General features: G+C 44.8%; 1 protein-coding gene across 1 annotated transcript; it reads left to right on the top strand.

Moving 5' to 3' along the window:
• Nucleotides 1-627: 627 nt before the first annotated feature.
• LOC115122632 (transmembrane 9 superfamily member 4) lies at nt 628-20,202 on the top strand. The gene is made up of 17 exons (XM_065005197.1): nt 628-705; nt 2,687-2,797; nt 3,104-3,203; nt 3,417-3,573; nt 3,676-3,808; nt 8,080-8,203; nt 8,383-8,498; nt 8,913-9,095; nt 9,319-9,451; nt 9,636-9,717; nt 10,297-10,372; nt 10,487-10,570; nt 11,258-11,433; nt 11,605-11,668; nt 14,653-14,772; nt 14,992-15,081; nt 15,653-20,202. Exons 1-17 carry the CDS (start codon nt 670-672, stop codon nt 15,800-15,802), a joined length of 1,935 nt encoding a protein of 644 aa, XP_064861269.1. The 5' UTR covers nt 628-669; the 3' UTR covers nt 15,803-20,202.
• Nucleotides 20,203-20,508: the final 306 nt, after the last annotated feature.

Below are 20,508 nucleotides of genomic sequence, written 5' to 3'. Positions count from 1 at the left end.
ATGTGAAGTGTTGGTCCCATGTTTCATGAGCTGAAATAAAAGATCCCAGAAATGTTCCATATGCACAAAAAGCTTATTTCTCTAAAATAAAAAAATAAAAATGTGTTTACATCCCTGTTAGTGAGCATTTCTCCTTTAACAATATAATGGTATGAGCAGGCATACGCTACAGAAAGCGAACACAATTACATTTTAACAATGGCAATTTGAATGCACAGAGATACTGTGACAAGATCCTGAGGCCCATTGTAGCCGAGTGGTTAGAGGTGGCAGGTAGCCTAATGGTTAGATCATTTGGCCAGTAACCAGTCTGATCTACTCAATGGGAAGGAGATGTGTCGTGCTGCATGAGGCAAATGGTGGTCACACCAGGTACTGACTGGTTTTCTGATCCAATCCCCTACCTTTTTTTAAAATAAAGGTATCTGTGACCAACAGATGCATATCTGTATTCCCAGTCATATGTGAAACACATAGATTAGTGCCTAATGAATGTATTTCAATTAACTTATTTCCATTTATGAACTGTAACTCAGTAAAATATTTGAAATTGTTGTATGATTTGTTTATATTTTGTTCAGTATAAATTGCTGTCACTAGGTGACACTAGCTAACTAGCTAGCACTATCAACACATTTTGCTGCTAATGGGGATCACGTGACGTCACGAATGACACGTGTATTCAAGATGGCGGCCGCGGCGATGGTAAGTGAACAGGAAAAATATATATATATTGTTCTTCCAACATCTGTTCCGCTATCTACCTTCAAATATAAGCATGTGGTTGTGTTAATATGCGACTGTACTTTTTACCACGTGAAATTTAGAGTCATGATTTAACGACATTTATATGAGCTGTCTTTCTACATTGATTTGTCAACGGTGCAGCAAGCAGGGGATGTTGACGACGCTAGCCAGCCAAGACAACTTGTCAGCTACTGCTAACTAGTTAATGTCAGCTCAGCCCAAAACATACAATGTACCTAACTAGCTAGTTACCTAGTTCGTACTTTGTATATGGAACAAACATGACATGTATTTCAATTGCAGTTAGACACAGTTCGTTAATAATCTCGTTGTGACAGCGTTAGTAGCCCTTTGGCGTAGCTAGGCTAACGTTAGCTGGCTTTGCCAACAACACAACCATCGTTCTCTAACTTGCCTAGCTACGTAAACGCTTGCTAAAAGTTGTACTGAAATGTGAAACATAGGTAGCTTGCTAGTTAGTTTTTATGTGGCAGCTAGTTAGTTCGAGGACCAGAGCCCAGACAAAAGGGGGCAGTTTAAGTAGGTAATGTTAGATGGTTAATGCTAACTAGTATGTGGCTGGCAACTAGTTAGCTATGCATTTCCGGGTTGATTTATGTATTCTATAAGCTTAACCAAAGAGTATGTCCTTTCTTAGAGTAACTATCTAGCTGCTGTTGCTTAGTCGACATGTCTCAACCATATATTTTATATAAATGCTAGCTATTATCAGTGTGGAGATGTTTTCATGCACCCATTCGTAAACAGAGGTATTTTACTCATTATTCATTTGAGACGCGATTGATATGATGCATTGGGTTTTTAAGTTTGTTTTGTTATTGTTTTCATCATCAACGGACTGCCGAGTGGCGCAGCGGTCTAAGGCACTGCATATGTGTTAGGCGGCAGGTAGCCTAGTGGTTAGAGAGTTGGACTAGTAACCAAAAGGTTGCCAGATCAAATCCCTGAGCTGACAAGGTAGAAATCTGTCATTCTGCCCCTGAACAAGGCAGTTAACCCACTGTTCCCCGGTAGGCCGTCATTATAAATAAGATGTTGTTCTTACCTGACTTGCCTAGTTAAATAAACAAAAATTAAGAGACGTGTCACTACAGACACTCTGGTTCGAATCCAGGCTGTATCACAACCGGCTGTGATTGGGAGTCCACAATTGGCCCAGCGTCGTCCCGGTTTGGCCGGTGTAGGCCGTCATTGTAAATAATAATTTGTTCTTAACTGACTTGTCTAGTTAAATAAAAGTTACATTAAAAAACAATCCTCACCCCTCCCAGACCAGTGTAATATGTATGGTTTTGGTCATACATTCATGGCTGTGTAAACAAGCACTCCACACAGGAAAGGAATATCAGGCTTGACTGGTGTGATATTAGTTAAGTGAAAGGGTGATATCCATCTCTCACTCTGTACTAATATTTGACATGCGGTTGTGTTACTGTAAGTAAACCAGAAGATCCTGTTCAAACATTAGTAGTGTTCCTATACAATCATTGGGATGTGTAGACGTAGTCTTTCATTTGTGACTGTTTAGATGTAGTCCTATGTAAAGTACAGTCTCAAAGTTGTGTCTGTCATCAAGCCATCTTGGATTGTACTGTGTGTGTGTGCCCAGAAGGCTAGTCAATTTGGATTTGATTAAGATCACGGCCTCTGTCTCTGTGTGTGTGAAACATTAGTCCCACCTTTACATATCCCAAAGGCATCTCCATTCCATTGATTTCTTAATGTCTAAAGCAGCTATGTGGCAACAGGGTTGTTCAATATCAATTCAAATGTGTCAACTCTGAGCAATCTACTGAGTGTTTTGGTATTCAGGTCCAAAAAAAGTCTCCTTCTGCCAGGGGCAAACATTTTAGTTCTAATCAAAAGCTTGTTTGTATAGATTGACCAACTAGTCCATTGACTGTTTGTTGTGTTGAAGGAGACGTGGTTGGCCCTGCTGCTGTTCATGTTGCCTGGAGGAGTCCAGCCCTTTTACGTGCCTGGAGTTGCTCCTATGAACTTCCACCAGAACAGTGCTGTGGAGATTAAGGTAAGTTAAACAACCAAACCTTTTTAGCCTAGTTCTAGCCCTCTTATGCTTCATCGGGTATATAGTACTCTATTCTGCCTTGGCTTGTTGTGGTTTCACTAAGTTAGTTAGCATAGTTTTTTGGGGGGGTTTTCTAGGTATGATGAACTGTGTTATTGTCTAAGCTTGATAGATGGACTAAAGCTTGTTATCTCCAAGGCAGACTGGGGTAGATACTAGTATTGGTTCTGTAGCCTATTGGCATGTGTTTGGCAGGTCACGCAGTCAGTCACTCAATTGAATGTGGCCCACTGATTCCCCCCCCAGGCCGTGAAGCTGACCAGCTCCCGGACTCAGCTTCCCTATGAATACTACTCCCTGCCCTTCTGTCAGCCTGATAAAGTGGTCTACAAAGCAGAGAACCTGGGTAAGTAAGCAGCTCTCTCTGTTCTCCTCACATGTAGAAGTGTTGTTCTATGCATCGTGTCATCGTTTGGAATGTTTACTGTGTTGTGTACAGTGTTCTAAAGCATTGATTTCTGTTGTCTTTGTATGGGATTCAGAATAATCTGTTACGCATAAATACCCACACCATGAGCTCCTGCTAACTGTGTGTTTGTTTGTGTGTGTGCGTGCACAGGGGAGGTGTTACGCGGGGATCGTATTGTGAACACCCCCTACTCGGTACTCATGACCCAGGACAGGAAGTGTAAGGTGGTTTGTGCCAAGCTGAAACTCAACGTGCAGCAGAGCAAGCTGGTGGCTGAGCGCATCCAGGAAGAATACTATGTTCACCTGTGAGTACCCTTCCTTCCTCATTACTCTGTCCAGTAGTCAGGTGACTGTAAGTAAGTAAGATGCTGCTGTAGGCTCCATGTTAATCCTGTCTATAAACTCAGCATCGCAGACAACCTCCCAGTGGCCACTCGACTGGAGTTCTACCCCAACAAAGAGGCAGAGGAGGAGAAGGACGTGGTGAAGGATGTTCAGTTTGAACACGGCTACAGACTGGGCTTCACTGAGAGCAGCAAGGTACAGAACCTCCTTGCTAGTTAAAGCATGGAGAGAGAGTATGGACACATCCGTATGAGATTAGGGGAGTGGGAACTCTGAATTTTGCTTGTCTATTACAGAACAGCTCTTGTTGTCCAGTAGTTATGTTTAGTGTATAAACCTTTGCGTTCTGTAGTCTCTCTACTATAGTTCTACCTACATACAGTTGAAGTCGGAAGTTTACAAACACTTAGGTCAGACTCAGTAACTTGTTTTTCAACCACTCCACATAGTTCTTGTTAACAAACTATAGTTTTGGCAAGTCGGTTAGGACATTTACTTTGTGCATGACAAGTTATTTTTCCAACAATTGTTTACAGATTATTTCACTTATCATTCACTGTATCACAATTCCAGTGGGTCAGAAGTTTACATACACTAAGTTGTTTGTGCCTTTAAACAGCGTGGAGAATTCCAGAAAATGATGTCATGGCTTTAGAAGCTTCTGATAGGCTAATTGACATCATTTGAGTCAATTGGAGGTGTACCTGTGGATGTATTTCAGGGCCTACCTTCAAACTCAGTGCCTCATTGCTTGACCTCATGGGAAAATCAAAATAAATCAGCCAAGACCTCCACAAAAATTGTAGACCTCCACAAGTCTGGTTCATCCTTGGGAGCAATTTCCAAACGCCTGAAGGTACCACGTTCATCTGTACAAACAATAGTACGCAAGTATAAACACCATGGGATCACAGAGCCGTCATACCGCTCAGGAAGGAGATGACTTCTGTCTCCTAGAGATGAACGTATTGTGGTGTGAAAAGTGCAAATCAATCCCAGAACAACAGCAAAGGACCTTGTGAAGATGCTGGAGGAAACATGTACAAAAGTATCTATATCCACAGTAAAACGAGTCCTATATCGACATAAACTGAAAGGCTCAGCAAGGAAGAAGCCGCTGCTCCAAAACCGCCATTAAAAAAAGCCAGACTACGGTTTGCAACTGCACTTGGGGACAAAGATCGTACTTTTTGGAGAAATGTCCACTGGTCTGATGAAACAAAAATGGAACTGTTTGGCCATAATGACCATCATTATGTTTGGAGGAAAAAGGGGGAGGCTTGCAAGCCGAAGAAAACCATCCCAACCGTGAAGCACGGGGGTGGCAGCATCATGTTGTGGGGGTGCTTTGCTGCAGGAGGGACTGGTGCAATTTACAAAATAGATGGCATCATGAGGGAGGGAAATTATGTGGATATATTGAAGCACCATCTATCATATATCAGTCAGGAAGTTAAAGCTTGGTTGCAAATGGGTCTTTCAAATGGACAATGACCCCAAGCCTACTTCCAAAGTTTACATTTAAGTCATTTAGCAGACGCTCTTATCCAGAGCGACTTACAAATTGGTGCGTTCACCTTAAGACATCCAGTGGAACAGCCACTTTACAATAGTGCATCTAAATCTTTTAACCTCTTCAGTCGACCCTCTACTTTTTTGAACATTCTGTTAAAAATCGCGCAACATTTCAGCGCCCTGCTACTCATGCCAGGAATATAGTATATGCATTTGCTTAGTCTGTGTGGATAGAAAACACTCAGACGTTTAAAAAACTGGTTAAATCACTGCTGTGGCTTTACCAGAACGGCATTTACATCGAAAAGCACAGGAAAAACTGATCACTGAAAATGGGAAAATATATCCATGCGCTACTTGATCCCATTGATAAAGGTGAACCACAATTAATTGACTGAGGTTGCAGTACCTACAGCTTCCACACGGTGTCTAGAGTCTTGTCATTTCCCTTCGAGTTTTTTCTTGGTCAAACACATACAGGACACCGTATCTCCTCCGGTCTAGGACCGGATATTTTCGTTGAGTTTCTAGCCGGACATTTTTCCAGACGGACAGCTAATGATCTTTACATCGCCCTGATGAATTTTATCGCTTATTAACGTTTACTAATACCTAAAGTTGCATTACAAACGTATTTCGAAGTGTTTTGTGAAAGTTTATCGTCGACTTTTTGAATTTTAAAAAATGACGTTACGTTTTGAAACGTTTTTTTCGTTTATCACACAGTCTACATATAACGATATCTAGGCTTTATATGGACCGATTTAATCGAAATAAAGACCCAAATAGTGTTTATGGGACATCTAGGAGTGCCAACAAAGAAGATGGTGAAAGGTAATGAATGTTTTCTATTTTATTGTGCGGTTTGTGTAACGCCGAAATGCTAATTATTTTGTTTACGTCCCCTGTGGGTCTTTTGGGGTGTTGCATGCTATCAGATAATAGCTTCTCATGCTTTCGCCGAAAAGCATTTTAAAAATCTGACTTGTTGCCTGGATTCACAACGAGTGTAGCTTTAATTCGATACCCTGCATGTGTATTTTAATGAACTTTTGAGTTTTAACTAATACTATTAGCATTTAGCGTAGCGCATTTGCATTTCCAGAGCTCTAGTTGGGACGCAAGCGTCCCGAGTAGAAGCAACAGGTTTTAAGGGGGGTGAGAAGGATTACTTTATCCTATCCTAGGTATAAAGTTGTGGCAAAATGGCTTAAGGACAACAGGTATTGGAGTGGCCATCACAAATCAAATCAAATGTATTTATATAGCCCTTCGTACATCAGCTGATATCTCAAAGTGCTGTACAGAAACCCAGCCTAAAACCCCAAACAGCAAGCAATGCAGGTGTAGAAGCACGGTGGCTAGGAAAAACTCCCTAGAAAGGCCAAAACTTAGGAAGAAACCTAGAGAGGAACCAGGCTATGTGGGGTGGCCAGTCCTCTTCTGGCTGTGCCGGGTGGAGATTATAACAGAACATGGCCAAGATGTTCAAATGTTCATAAATGACCAGCATGGTCGAATAATAATAAGGCAGAATAGTTGAAACTGGAGCAGCAGCACAGTCAGGTGGACTGGGGACAGCAAGGAGTCATCATGTCAGGTAGTCCTGGGGCACGGTCCTAGGGCTCAGGTTCTCAGAGAGAGAGAAAGAAAGAGAGAATTAGAGAGAGCATATGTGGGGTGGCCAGTCCTCTTCTGGCTGTGCCAGGTGGAGATTATAACAGAACATGGCCAAAATGTTCATAAGTGACCAGCATGGTCGAATAATAGTAAGGCAGAACAGTTGAAACTGGAGCAGCAGCATGGCCAGGTGGACTGGGGACAGCAAGGAGTCATCATGTCAGGTAGTCCTGGGACATGGTCCTAGGGCTCAGGTCAGTTGAAACTGGAGCAGCAGCATGGCCAGGTGGACTGGGGACAGCAAGGAGTCATCATGTCAGGTAGTCCTGGGGCATGGTCCTAGGGCTCAGGTCCTCCGAGAGAGAGAGAGAAAGAAAGAGAGAAGGAGAGAATTAGAGAACGCACACTTAGATTCACACAGGACACCGACTAGGACAGGAGAAGTACTCCAGATATAACAAACTGACCCTAGCCCCCCGACACATAAACTACTGCAGCATAAATACTGGAGGCTGAGACAGGAGGGGTCAGGAGACACTGTGGCCCCATCCGAGGACACCCCCGGACAGGGCCAAACAGGAAGGATATAACCCCACCCACTTTGCCAAAGCACAGCCCCCACACCACTAGAGGGATATCTTCAACCACCAACTTACCATCCTGAGACAAGGCTGAGTATAGCCCACAAAGATCTCCGCCACGGCACAACCCAAGGGGGGGGCGCCAACCCAGACAGGATGACCACAACAGTGAATCAACCCACTCAGGTGACGCACCCCCTCCAGGGACGGCATGAGAGAGCCCCAGTAAGCCAGTGACCCAGCCCCTGTAATAGCCCCTGTAATCACAAAGCCCTGACCTCACCCCTATAGAAAAGTTGTGGGCAGAACTGAAAAAGCTTGTTTGAGCAAGGAGGCCTACACACCTGACTCAGTTAGACCAGCTCTGTCAGGAGGAATGGGCCAAGATTCACCCGACTTATTGTGGTAAACTTGTGGAAGGCTAGCCAAAGCGTTTGACCCAAGTTAAACAATTTAAAGACAATGCTACCGAACACTAATTACATACAATTAGTATATGTAAACTTCTGACCCACTGGGAATGTGATGAAAGAAATAAAAGCTGAAATCATTTTCTCTACTATTATTCTGACATTTCACATTCTTAAAATAAAGTGGTGATCCTAACTGACCTAAAACAAGGAATTTTTATTAGGATTATATATCAGGAATTGAGAAAAACTGAGTTTAAATGTTTTTGGCTAAGGTATATGTAAACTTCCCGACTTCACCTGTAACCACTTGTCCTTCATTCTGTTCTCTCTACTATAGTTCTACCTTCACAACCACCTGTCTTTCATCATCTACTACCACAAGGAGAAGCTGGAGGAGGAGGAAGAGCACAACTACAGAGTTGTACGTTTTGAGGTGGTTCCCCAGAGTGTCAAGGTGGAGGGTAAGTTGAGCTGGTTCTCCCCAGTGTAAAGGTGAAGTTACACAGCACCCTGTCCTGTCTGAGGTACGAACGGTTTATTCCAGCCCATTAAACACAGAGACAAGCGTTAGATAATACAGCCTGTGTTTCTACCCTTCCCTTCCTATGTGTTAATTGTCTCTGTCTGGATCCTTCTGCAGACCTGAAGGCCGATAAGGGGTTGTGTACCCTGCCTGAGGCCACTAACTCAGCTCCTCAGGAGATTGACCCCTCCAAGGAGAATGAGGTTCTCTTCACCTACTCTGTCCGCTGGGAGGTAAGTGGCACGGCCCTTCTCTGTGTGGCCCTTCTCTGTGTGGCCCTTCTCTGTGTGGCCCTTCTCTTTCTCTGTGTGGCCCTTCTCTGTGTGGCCCTTCTTTAGGTCCCAGAGTCTGATTAACAGTAAAGATTTAGAATTGGAATCTGTAAAGTGTTGAGATGTTGGGATACACTTGAAATAAAATGGGACTTGACTTGGCTAGCTACATTGTTGGGTCCTCTTCACTGGGGAATGTGCTTATTTATGATGGTTCTTTTGTGTTTTCTAGGCTCCTGCCTTGATTATGTAATTGCTTGTCTTCTAATGGAAGGTTCTCTAGACAAAGATCCCTTGGTCTCGTTGGGACTCTGCCTAAATAATTATCAATGGCCTGACTTGACCCCCTGTTTGTCTCTCCCTCCTCCCCTGTAGGAGAGCCAGGTGAAGTGGGCATCTCGCTGGGACACCTACCTGACCATGAGCGACGTGCAGATCCACTGGTTCTCCATCGTCAACTCAGTGGTGGTGGTCTTCTTCCTCTCTGGGATCCTCAGTATGATCATCATCAGGACCCTGAGGAAGGACATCGCCAACTACAACAGAGAGGATGACATAGTAAGAGACCTCACTCTGCTAAACATGACATGGCTTTGGCATTTGACAGCACTTTGTGCGTGTGTGGTTGCAGCTGCAGGGAGAGTCTCAGTTAAATAATTGTGAGACTGAAGAGATTAGGATTTAAAATGTGCCATATGTCCACCCTCTCGAGATGAGTATTTACTTCCTGTTGTGGGTAGTGTGTCTCTAAGATATCTTGACCAATGCCTATCTTCGATAGGAGGACACCATGGAGGAGTCGGGCTGGAAGAATGTCCATGGTGACGTGTTCAGACCTCCACAGTATCCCATGATCCTCAGCTCTCTGCTGGGCTCAGGCATACAGCTCTTCTGCATGATTCTCATCGTCATCTGTGAGTGTGATCTGTAAACAGACTTCTAGAACCTCGTTTCAAAAGCACTCTTATCTACCAACAGCTGTTTTCACCAAGGAATTGTAATCTCTGGATTTGGTCCAGCCACTACAGCTGGAGATGAAAGCCTGGTCGCCTGTGTGTCTCTTTGACGTGGAGCTGTTGTGTTTTATCTGTCCTGTAGTCGTGGCCATGTTGGGGATGCTGTCTCCTTCCAGTAGAGGGGCCCTGATGACCACTTCCTGCTTTCTGTTCATGTTCATGGGGTAAGACGAGAGAGAGTCGCCCTCCTTATGTCTCAGGCCCAATCCCAAAATGGACCCCTATGCACTTGTGGAGATCTGAGAGGATGTGTTGGGTGTAAGCGATACGGTAAATCGCTCAACCATGCCGCATCTCTGATAGGCTAGTTGGAAGTTTCACCATATTACTTATACCAATCAAATCTTCACAAGTGCATAGGGGTCCATTTTGGGATTGGGCCTGAGACATAAGGAGGGTGACTCTCTCTGTTTGGGATTGGGCCTGAGACGTAAGGAGGGTGACTCTCTCTGTTTGGGATTGGGCCTGAGACGTAAGGAGGGTGACTCTCTCTGTTTGGGATTGGGCCTGAGACGTAAGGAGGGTGACTCTCTCTGTTTGGGATTGGGCCTGAGACGTAAGGAGGGTGACTCTCTCTGTTTGGGATTGGGCCTGAGACGTAAGGAGGGTGACTCTCTCTGTTTGGGATTGGGCCTGAGACGTAAGGAGGGTGACTCTCTCTGTTTGGGATTGGGCCTCTGGCTGTGCTCTGTCTGCTGTCTATACAATGGGAGAGGCATCAATATGACTGTTTTTGCTTCCAGAGTGTTCGGTGGGTACTTTGCTGGCAGACTCTACCGCACGTTGAAAGGTCATCGGTGGAAGAAGGGTGCTTTCTGTGTGAGTATTTCAAATGAACACTATCAATGACTAATGACATATTATTTATAATCAAACTTAGTGTCCGGTTGCCTACTATTCATGTGTGACTGCGTGTTTCTGCTCTGCCTGCAGACGGCCACTCTGTACCCGGCTGTGGTCTTCTCCATCTGCTTCGTCCTCAACTGTTTCATCTGGGGAGAGCACTCGTCTGGAGCTGTGAGCTAGCTAGTCTCCTATATACAGGCCCACTGTCTATCAACACATTCACTGTCTATAGGACCGCTGTCTATAGGACCGCTGTCTATCAACACATTCACTGTCTATAGGACCACTGTCTATCAACACATTCACTGTCTATAGGACCGCTGTCTATAGGACCGCTGTCTATAGGACCGCTGTCTATAGGACCGCTGTCTATAGGACCGCTGTCTATCAACACATTGACTGTCTATAGGACCACTGTCTATCAACACATTGACTGTCTATAGGACCACTGTCTATAGGACCACTGTCTATAGGACCGCTGTCTATCAACACATTCACTGTCTATAGGACCGCTGTCTATAGGACCGCTGTCTATAGGACCGCTGTCTATCAACACATTCACTGTCTATAGGACCACTGTCTATCAACACATTCACTGTCTATAGGACCACTGTCTATCAACACATTCACTGTCTATAGGACCACTGTCTATAGGACCACTGTATTTGACCCAGAGAGGGCCATTGGTTTTTCACATGAGACATAGATAATGTCAAATCCACATGCTTTACAATTCTCCACAATGAGCCGGAATACACGTGTTCCCTGAATATCATCAACACATTCAGTCTACCGCCCTCAGAGCAAGGACAGGTGTTGTGGACCATATCAACCTGTGACGTCGTCTTCCCTCCTCAGGTCCCCTTCACCACCATGCTGGCTCTACTCTGCATGTGGTTCGGTATCTCCATGCCGCTGGTCTACTTGGGCTACTACTTTGGCTTCCGCAAGCAGCCGTACGATAACCCCGTCCGCACCAATCAGATCCCTCGCCAGGTGCCTGAGCAGCGCTGGTACATGAACAAGTTTGTGGGGTGAGTGTCCTTGTCAAGCCTGCCTACTGCTCTGCAGCAATCCATGTATACTCGTCTTTTCGTGTAGAACGTCCTCTTATATTCAGTCATAGAAGTTCATTAAACACAGTCGTTTGGATGAACGGTGGGTTAAAAAATTTTTACCACATTTTCTCTTTTCCCTTCCCGAAGAATTCTGATGGCTGGGATTCTACCGTTTGGTGCCATGTTCATTGAACTCTTCTTCATTTTCAGTGTGAGTAGAAGTCCTCTCCTATTAGCTTGTTGGAATAGGAATTTCCAGGTGAACAAACAAGAGAGTCAATCAGAAATCATTGCAGTTTATTATATAAAGGCGTCACTGTATGGTGAATGGCTCCGAGCCGTTTTAGCTGTAGAAGATGCATTTTGTTTCTATCATTTCTTAAGACCGACAATAACTTTTGAACATCACGTCAGCAATTCCTAACCTCAATTCCGGCTTTGACTCATCTGCCCAGGGTTCTTTGTGTACCGCTGGCCCAAGAGCCACCCAAGAGGAGAAATGGGTGGGGGAAAAGGCATGAGAGGGGTGTGCTGTTGAGACTTAAGGAGAACGAAAACAGGCCACCGCTGTGTTCAGTCACTTGATAAATAAAACGGATGACCTCCGATCGCGGATTTGCTAACAACAGGACTCTCACAACAGCAATATGTTTTTCTGAAGATAGCCCTGGAGGGGTATCCAAGTCGATGGGTTCTCCATTCACCGAGCAGTTCCCGAGAACAGGAGATTGGATTCCCGAGAACAGGAGATTGGATTCCCGAGAACAGGAGATTGGATTCCCGAGAACAGGAGATTGGATTCCTCGGAATCCAGAGGGGAAGTCTCTTCAACAACGGTGTGTTCTACAGCTGCACCATCGAGAGCATCTCGACTGGCCGCATCGCCGCTTGGTACGGCAACTGCTTGGCGTTAGTCTGCAAGGCGCTACAGAGGGTAGTGCGTACGGCGCAGTCCATCACTGGGGCTTAGCTCCCTGCCATCCAGGAGCTCTGTACCAGGCGGTGTAAGAGGAAGGCCCTAAAAAATGTCAAAGGCTCCAGCCATCCCAAGTTCCAATGGCACGTTGTGTTAGCTAATCCAAGTTTATCATTTCAAAAGGCTAACTGATCATTAGAAAACCCTTTTGCAAGTATGTTAGCAAAGCTGAAAACTGTTGTTCTGATTTTGAAGAAGCAATAAAATTGGCCTTCTTTGGACTAGTATCTGGAGCATCAGATGCCCTTGAGCAAAGCACATAACCCTAATTGCTCCTGTAAATCCCTCTGGGTGACATTGTCTGCTACCCTGTAGCACTCCTCTGTAATCATGAAGTTCATAGTCCTCCCCATCCCGTATGCGGGATCGTGACTACAGCCTCAAGCTCATTACCATAACGCAACGTTAGCGATTTCTAAAAATCGCAAATGAAATGAAATAAATATGCCTGCTCTCAAGCTTATCCTTTTCTTAACAATACTGTCATCTCAGATTTTCAAAATATGCTTTTGAACCAGAGAAAATCAATCATTTGTGTAAGAGTGTTGATAGCTAGCTTAGCATTTAGCGTTAGCATTTAGCACGCAACATATTCACAAAAACCAGCAAAGGAATCAAATAAAATAATTTACCTTTGAAGAACTTCAGATGTTTCAATGAGGAGACTCTCAGTTACATAGCAGATGTCCAGTTTTTCCTGAAAGATTCTTTGTGTAGGACAAATCGCTCCGTTTTGTTACTATGCATTTGTCTACCGAAACTAACCGAAAATTCAGTCACCTACACGTCGAACTTTTTTCCGAATTAACTCCATAATATCGACTGAAACATGGTAAACGTTGTTTGAATCAATCCTCAAGGTGTTTTGTCATATATCTCTTCATTGAAATGCCGTCCCTGGAAGCATGCTTTGTTCTCAGAATCGCATGGAAAAATACCAGTAGCTGAGTTTTGCGCACCAATTTCCACGCAGGACACCGTGCGGACACTTGGCAATTGTAGTCTCTTATGGTCAATCTTCCAATGATATGCCTGCAAATACGTCACAATGCTCCAGACCCCTTGGGGAAACGATAGAAAGGGTCCGTTCATTCCTGTCGCATTCACAGCCATATAAGGAGATCATGGAAAACGTAGCTTCGGAAATCCTGTTCATTTCCTGGTTGCTGAAACATCTTGGTTTTGCCTGAAGGTTTTGTTCTAGGGCACTCACAGTGAAAATCTTTGCAGTTCTGGAAACGTCAGAGTGTTTTCTTTCCAAAGCTATCAATTCCATGCATAGTCGAGCATCTTTTCGTGACAAGAAATATTGGGCTTAAAACGGGCACGTCTTTTTATCCAAAAATTAAATAATGCCCCTAGAGGACTATGAGGTTAATTAAGAGGCGGGTTATGGCACATCAACTCCAGCCACCCTAGACCCAACCGATGATGCCATCTCAATTGCCATCCACTGCGCTCTACTACCTGGGCAAAAGGAACACCTATGTGAGAATGCTGTTCATCGACTACAGCTCAGCGTTTAATTAACACCATAATGCCTTCTCAAGTTCATCACTAAGCTCAAGACCCAGGGACTGAGCACCTCCCTCTACACCTGGATCCTGGACTTCGTCATGGGCCAGGTGGTGAAAGTAGGCAACGACACTTCTGCCACACTGACCATCAACACGTGGGCCCTTCGCGGGGTTTGTGCTTAGCCCCCTCCTCCCTTGGTGGCCAAGCATCACTCCAACTCCCAACTATACTGACGTGGTAGGCCTGATCACCAACGGCGATGAGACAGCCTATAGGGAAGAGGTTGGAGACTTGGCAGTGTAGTGCCAGGACAACAACCTCTCCCTTTAGCAAGAAAGACCAAGGAGTTGATCATCGTGGACCACAGGAAACACCTCCATCCACATTGATGGGCCGCAGCAGAAGAATAACCAATCAAATCAGATCTGTACGTGGCCCTGGTCTAACTCATGTTGTCTCTGCTGTACGTGGCCCTGGTCTAACCCATGTTGTCTCTGCTGTACGTGGCCCTGGTCTAACCCATGTTGTCTCTGCTGTACGTGGCCCTGGTCTAACCCATGTTGTCTCTGCTGTACGTGGCCCTGGTCTAACCCATGTTGTCTCTGCTGTACGTGGCCCTGGTCTAACCCATGTTGTCTCTGCTGTACGTGGCCCTGGTCTACGAGGTGTTTGTCTGACTGTAATCTGTTCTCCCTCTGCAGGCCATCTGGGAGAACCAGTTCTACTACCTGTTTGGTTTCCTCTTCCTGGTGTTCATCATCCTGGTGGTGTCCTGCTCCCAGATTAGTATCGTCATGGTTTACTTCCAGCTCTGTGCGGAGGTGAGACTGGGCCCTGCTGTGTGGGTGTATAGATGGGGCTTTTGCATAGTAAAAACATGGTGTGTTGTGTGTGTGTGTGAAGAGAAGTTCAGAGACAGTGGAACTGGATAGAGAAGACGGGTGGTATAGTAGTATGATGAGTGGGTCGCTCCACTAGTTGTGACTTCACAGAGTTGCCAACTGTCTTGTCTGTCTTGTCTGTCTGTCTGTCTCCTGCAGGACTACCGGTGGTGGTGGAGGACCTTCCTGGTATCAGGGGGCTCGGCCTTCTACGTTCTTGTTTACGCCATTTTCTACTTTGTCAACAAGGTAAACGTCAAAGACATAATGAGATGAGGTTTGAAAGCGATTTTTTTTTTTTTTTTAAAGCATGCTTAGATTGTCTGGTAGCTGCTTAGATTGTCTGGTAGCTGCTTAGATTGTCTGGTAGCTGCTTAGATTGTCTGGTAGCTGCTTAGATTGTCTGGTAGCTGCTTAGATTGTCTGGTAGCTGCTTAGATTGTCTGGTGGCTGCTTAGATTGTCTGGTGGCTGCTTAGATTGGTAGCTGCTTAGATTGTCTGGTGGCTGCTTAGATTGGTAGCTGCTTAGATTGTCTGGTAGCTGCTTAGATTGTCTGGTGGCTGCTTAGATTGTCTGGTAGCTGCTTAGATTGTCTGGTGGCTGCTTAGATTGTCTGGTAGCTGCTTAGATTGTCTGGTGGCTGCTTAGATTGTCTGGTAGCTGCTTAGATTGTCTGGTAGCTGCTTAGATTGTCTGGTAGCTGCTTAGAATGGCTGCTGGCTGCTTAGAATGGCTGCTGGCTGCTTAGAATGGCTGCTGGCTGCTTAGAATGGCTGGTAGCTGTCTAACAACAAGTTGACGTTGTGTTTCTCTTCCAGCTGGACATCGTGGAGTTTATTCCTTCCCTGTTGTACTTTGGCTACACGGCTCTCATGGTCCTGTCCTTCTGGCTCCTTACAGGGACAATCGGTTTTTATGCAGCGTACATGTTCATACGGAAGATCTACGCTGCCGTCAAAATCGACTGAGTTTGTTTCTGCTGCTTTTTTTTTTTTTTTTTTTTTTGCCACATTTTCTTGTTCGGTTTAAATTTTTTGTCTTCTTCGTGTCCAGCAAACACTGACTTCTGTGTATGGAAGGAAGCATGAGGTGGGTTTTGTGGAACAGTGCCACCCACAGGCATAGGGAGAGAACAGCAAGAGGACGCTGCCTGCTAGGTCGACGCTCCCCCCCCCCCCCCTCCGTTATTGGTGTCCACAGAGACAGAGTTCCTCTGGGACAGTCCATGTTTTTCCTGTGGTTCACCTTGGACACAACATGGGCCAAAGCATGTCAATTGAATTGAGTCTCTGTGTTTTAGTGTCTGCTTTTTGGGGAAGTTGGAAAATCAATGAAGTGCATTGGTTCAGAACTTCACTTTGTTTTAAAATCAGTTCTCTGTAAAGATGTTTTAGTCTGACCTTTGTCTCGGTTTCTTTCTCGCTCTCTCTGTCTTTCGGTCTGTCTGTGTCTGTCGGTCTCTTTGTGTGTGTCTCTCTGTCTGTGTGTTAGTTAATAAGGTTAGTTTATTTGAGTTTATAATCTTTATTCCAGATGGTTGGGAGGTCACATGGTGGTAATGGCACTAAAAATGATTTTGTTTAGCTTGGAAATGGAAATCTAACATTGGAACAAGGATATTACAATATTCTGTTTTTATTGCGGTTTCCATGTCCTGATGTGACCATTTCAACCACAACTAAAAATCAGAATCTAAATGTTTTTCCAGGAGAGAAAATACATCTCTCACATTGAGGTAACAGATTGTGTAAAATGACATTCTCCTCCGTGCTCAATTAATCTGATGTTGCTAGGGAAGTCGAGGCTTAAGGTGGTTGAAATATTAAATGTTATGGAACAAAAAAAAGTCAATCTTGATGGAAAAGTAGTATTTCTCATCTTCAAATCACCTTTTCTAGTTTATGACCTTTAGCCTAGCGGAAAAACGACTTGTTTTAAAACGGTTGGACACCATTACATTACGAGTCAATGTAAACCGCTCCATGGTCTCACTGAACTATGCATTTTTTGGGGGGTGAGATTGATCTTTTGTTTTGAACACCTAGTTCAGTGAGAGACACCTACTATTCTAACAGAAGTTATCGGTGTCTGTTATCCCTGAGCATCAATGTCTCTACTAGGATCGTCTTAGCAACACAGTTCTGTCAATGAGCCTCTGAATGGAGCACAGTTGTTTCCCATAAACAACCTCTACATTAAGGACTGTTGTGTTTCCCATAAACAACCTCTACATTAAGGACTGTTGTGTTTCCCATAAACAACCTCTACATTAAGGACTGTTGTGTTTCCCATAAACAACCTCTACATTAAGGACTGTTGTGCTTCCCATAAACAACAGGCCCAATCAGTGCTGTACAAGGTTGACAATGTGTTTTAGATTCAGTGGATAGGAATTGAGCTGGTCCTTCACTGGGTTTACTCTATCTGGCTGTCTTTACACAAGTAGCCCACTTTTCCCCAATTATTGTCAAAAGAGCCTATCTGATTGGTCAAATGCCAATTATTGGCAAAAGAGCTGATCTGATTGGTCAAATGCCAATTATTGGCAAAAGAGCTGATCTGATTGGTCAAAATGCCAATTATTGGCAAAGGAGCTGATCTGATTGGTCAAAATACCAATTATTGGCAAAAGAGCTGAATTGGCCTGCCTGTGTAAACACCGGCTCTGTTACCCAGAGTTAGAGTTTCCCACCGGGGCTTCACACCGTCTTGTAGCTGGAGTTCCTCTGAAGGTTGAGACCGAAATGCTGAACATTCTGCATGTTGAAACACTGGCCCGACGCAACAGATAGAATGTTCCTTTTGGGGTGTTGGGGACTAAAAACATTAAAGACCTTTCTATCTTGGGTATATTTTACTCTATGTCTCTGATTACACCGGCAGCCCAATTCTTTTTTTAAAAATCTAAGATGATCTGATTGGTCAAAAGAGAAGAAGAAAAATATATCAGAATTGAGCTGCCTGTGTAAACGAAGGCTATAAAACATTATTCTCAGTGCCAGTTTCCCAGGCCCAGATTAAGCCAAGACCTACAACAAAAATGATGATCCATGGACCTTTTTAAGTCCAGGAAAAGGTTTAAATAAAATTGAGAGCTGAGCTTTCAGGAACATAACCTTCAGGTCAACATTATTACCCCACTAGATTCTTCACCTGTTTTTTTGTTGTTGATTAAAGAGCATAGAAACAGTCTGGTAGAGGTGTGATTTTCGCACAGCAGAGGGTGTTGGGATAGAACTGCACTGGAAGAGAAAGGGAGGGAACCGGTGCTGAGGGGGAAAAGGAGGGAACCGTTGCTGAGAGAGAAAGGGAGGGAACCGTTGCTGAGAGAGAAAGGGAGGGAACCGGTGCTGAGGGGGAAAAGGAGGGAACCGGTGCTGAGAGAGAAAGGGAGGGAACCGGTGCTGAGGGGGAAAAGGAGGGAACCGGTGCTGAGGGGGAAAAGGAGGGAACCGGTGCTGAGAGGGAAAGGGAGGGAACCGGTGCTGAGGGGGAAAGGGAGGGAACCGGTGCTGAGGGGGAAAGGGAGGAACCGGTGCTGAGGGGGAAAAGGAGAGAACCGGTGCTGAGAGAGAAAGGGAGGGAACCGGTGCTGAGAGGGAAAGGGAGGGAACCGGTGCTGAGGGGGAAAAGGAGAGAACCGGTGCTGAGAGAAAGGGATGGAACCGGGGCTGAGAGGGAAAGGGAGGGAACCGGGGCTGAGGGGGAAAAGGAGAGAACCGGTGCTGAGAGAGAAAGGGAGGGAACCGGGGCTGAGGGGGAAAAGGAGAGAACCGGTGCTGAGAGAGAAAGGGAGGGAACCGGAGCTGAGAGAGAAAGGGAGGGAACCGGGGCTGAGGGGGAAAAGGAGAGAACCGGTGCTGAGAGAGAAAGGGAGGGAACCGGGGCTGAGGGGGAAAAGGAGAGAACCGGTGCTGAGAGAGAAAGGGAGGGAACCGGAGCTGAGAGAGAAAGGGAGGGAACCGGGGCTGAGAGGGAATTACTCCATTCTGGGTGAATGATAATACAGTGAACCACTGAATGAATCATACCTCTCTGCCTCCACTCTCCCTTAACAGCTTATCTCTGCATCTCTCTCACATTCACCTCTACATTATCCCATCAGCCATCTCTCTCTCTCTCACATTCACTGCTACATTATCCCATCAGCCATCTCTCTCTCACATTCACTGCTACATTATCCCATCGGCCATCTCTCTCTCACATTCACCTCTACATTATCCCATCAGCCATCTCTCTCACATTCACCTCTACATTATCCCATCAGCCATCTCTCTCTCTCTCACATTCACCTCTACATTATCCCATCAGCCATCTCTCTCTCTCTCACATTCACCGCTACATTATCCCATCAGCCATCTCTCTCACATTCACCTCTACATTATCCCATCGGCCATCTCTCACATTCACCGCTACATTATCCCATCAGCCATCTCTCTCTCTCACATTCACCTCTACATTATCCCATCAGCCATCTCTCTCTCTCTCACATTCACTGCTACATTATCCCATCGGCCATCTCTCTCTCACATTCACCGCTACATTATCCCATCAGCCATCTCTCACATTCACCGCTACATTATCCCATCAGCCATCTCTCTCTCTCACATTCACCGCTACATTATCCCATCAGCCATCTCTCTCACATTCACCGCTACATTATCCCATCAGCCATCTCTCTCACATTCACCGCTACATTATCCCATCAGCCATCTCTCTCTCTCTCACATTCACCTCTACATTATCCCATCAGCCATCTCTCTCTCATCTCTCTCTCTCACATTCACCTCTACATTATCCCATCAGCCATCTCTCTCTCTCACATTCACCTCTACATTATCCCATCGGCCATCTCTCACATTCACCTCTACATTATCCCATCAGCCATCTCTCTCTCTCACATTCACCGCTACATTATCCCATCAGCCATCTCTCTCTCTCACATTCACCTCTACATTATCCCATCAGCCATCTCTCTCACATTCACCTCTACATTATCCCATCAGCCTTTTCCTCCCCTCTGCCAGTGTCTGAAAGTGTTCCTGATCCACAGACAGACTTCCTCACCTGGGCCCAACAAACAAAATTTCAGGAGAGAATTTCTACAGATGTTCTTTTGATTGACATGAGCTGTGTATGTGTGTGAATGACAGTCTACTATGTATGTAAATGCAAAGCGTTGTATTGTTTTTTTTTTTCTCCTGTTGTGGGGCTCTGACTGTATGTATAAAGATCATGTCATTGTTTTAGCCAAAAGCATGGTTTTTAAGAAACTTTATTTCTTTTTTTTCCCACGTTTTCTTTACAGAATGTCCAGTTATATAATGTATGAAACAATTAAAGTGCTGATTCGTTGGAATTTGAATAAGTCTCCTTTTATCTATTCATTTATGCCATAAATGGTTTGTCTGCTGGGATTTTGTGCGTGTTCATTTTACATTCACTAGATGAAGCCAGAGTAATGCTGAAGTGCCATTGCCGTGTTGTCTCTATGCTGTGTGTCTTAAGGGTTGGCATCAGATTACACATTGTGTATTAAAACCATTTTTGAGTTAACTTCTTTTTAATTTTTTTTAACCTATAGCAGTCTGTATCCTGTAAATGTAGGAGAGAGTGTTCCTATTAGTGTAGGTATACATAAACTCAGCAAAAACAAATGTCATCTCACTGTCAA

The sequence above is a fragment of the Oncorhynchus nerka genome, linkage group LG20 (genome assembly GCF_034236695.1).
Source record: "Oncorhynchus nerka isolate Pitt River linkage group LG20, Oner_Uvic_2.0, whole genome shotgun sequence".
Taxonomy (NCBI): domain Eukaryota; kingdom Metazoa; phylum Chordata; class Actinopteri; order Salmoniformes; family Salmonidae; genus Oncorhynchus; species Oncorhynchus nerka.
The sequence above is the reverse complement of the archived record's forward strand: the minus strand, read 5'-3'. Positions and strand labels throughout refer to the sequence as shown.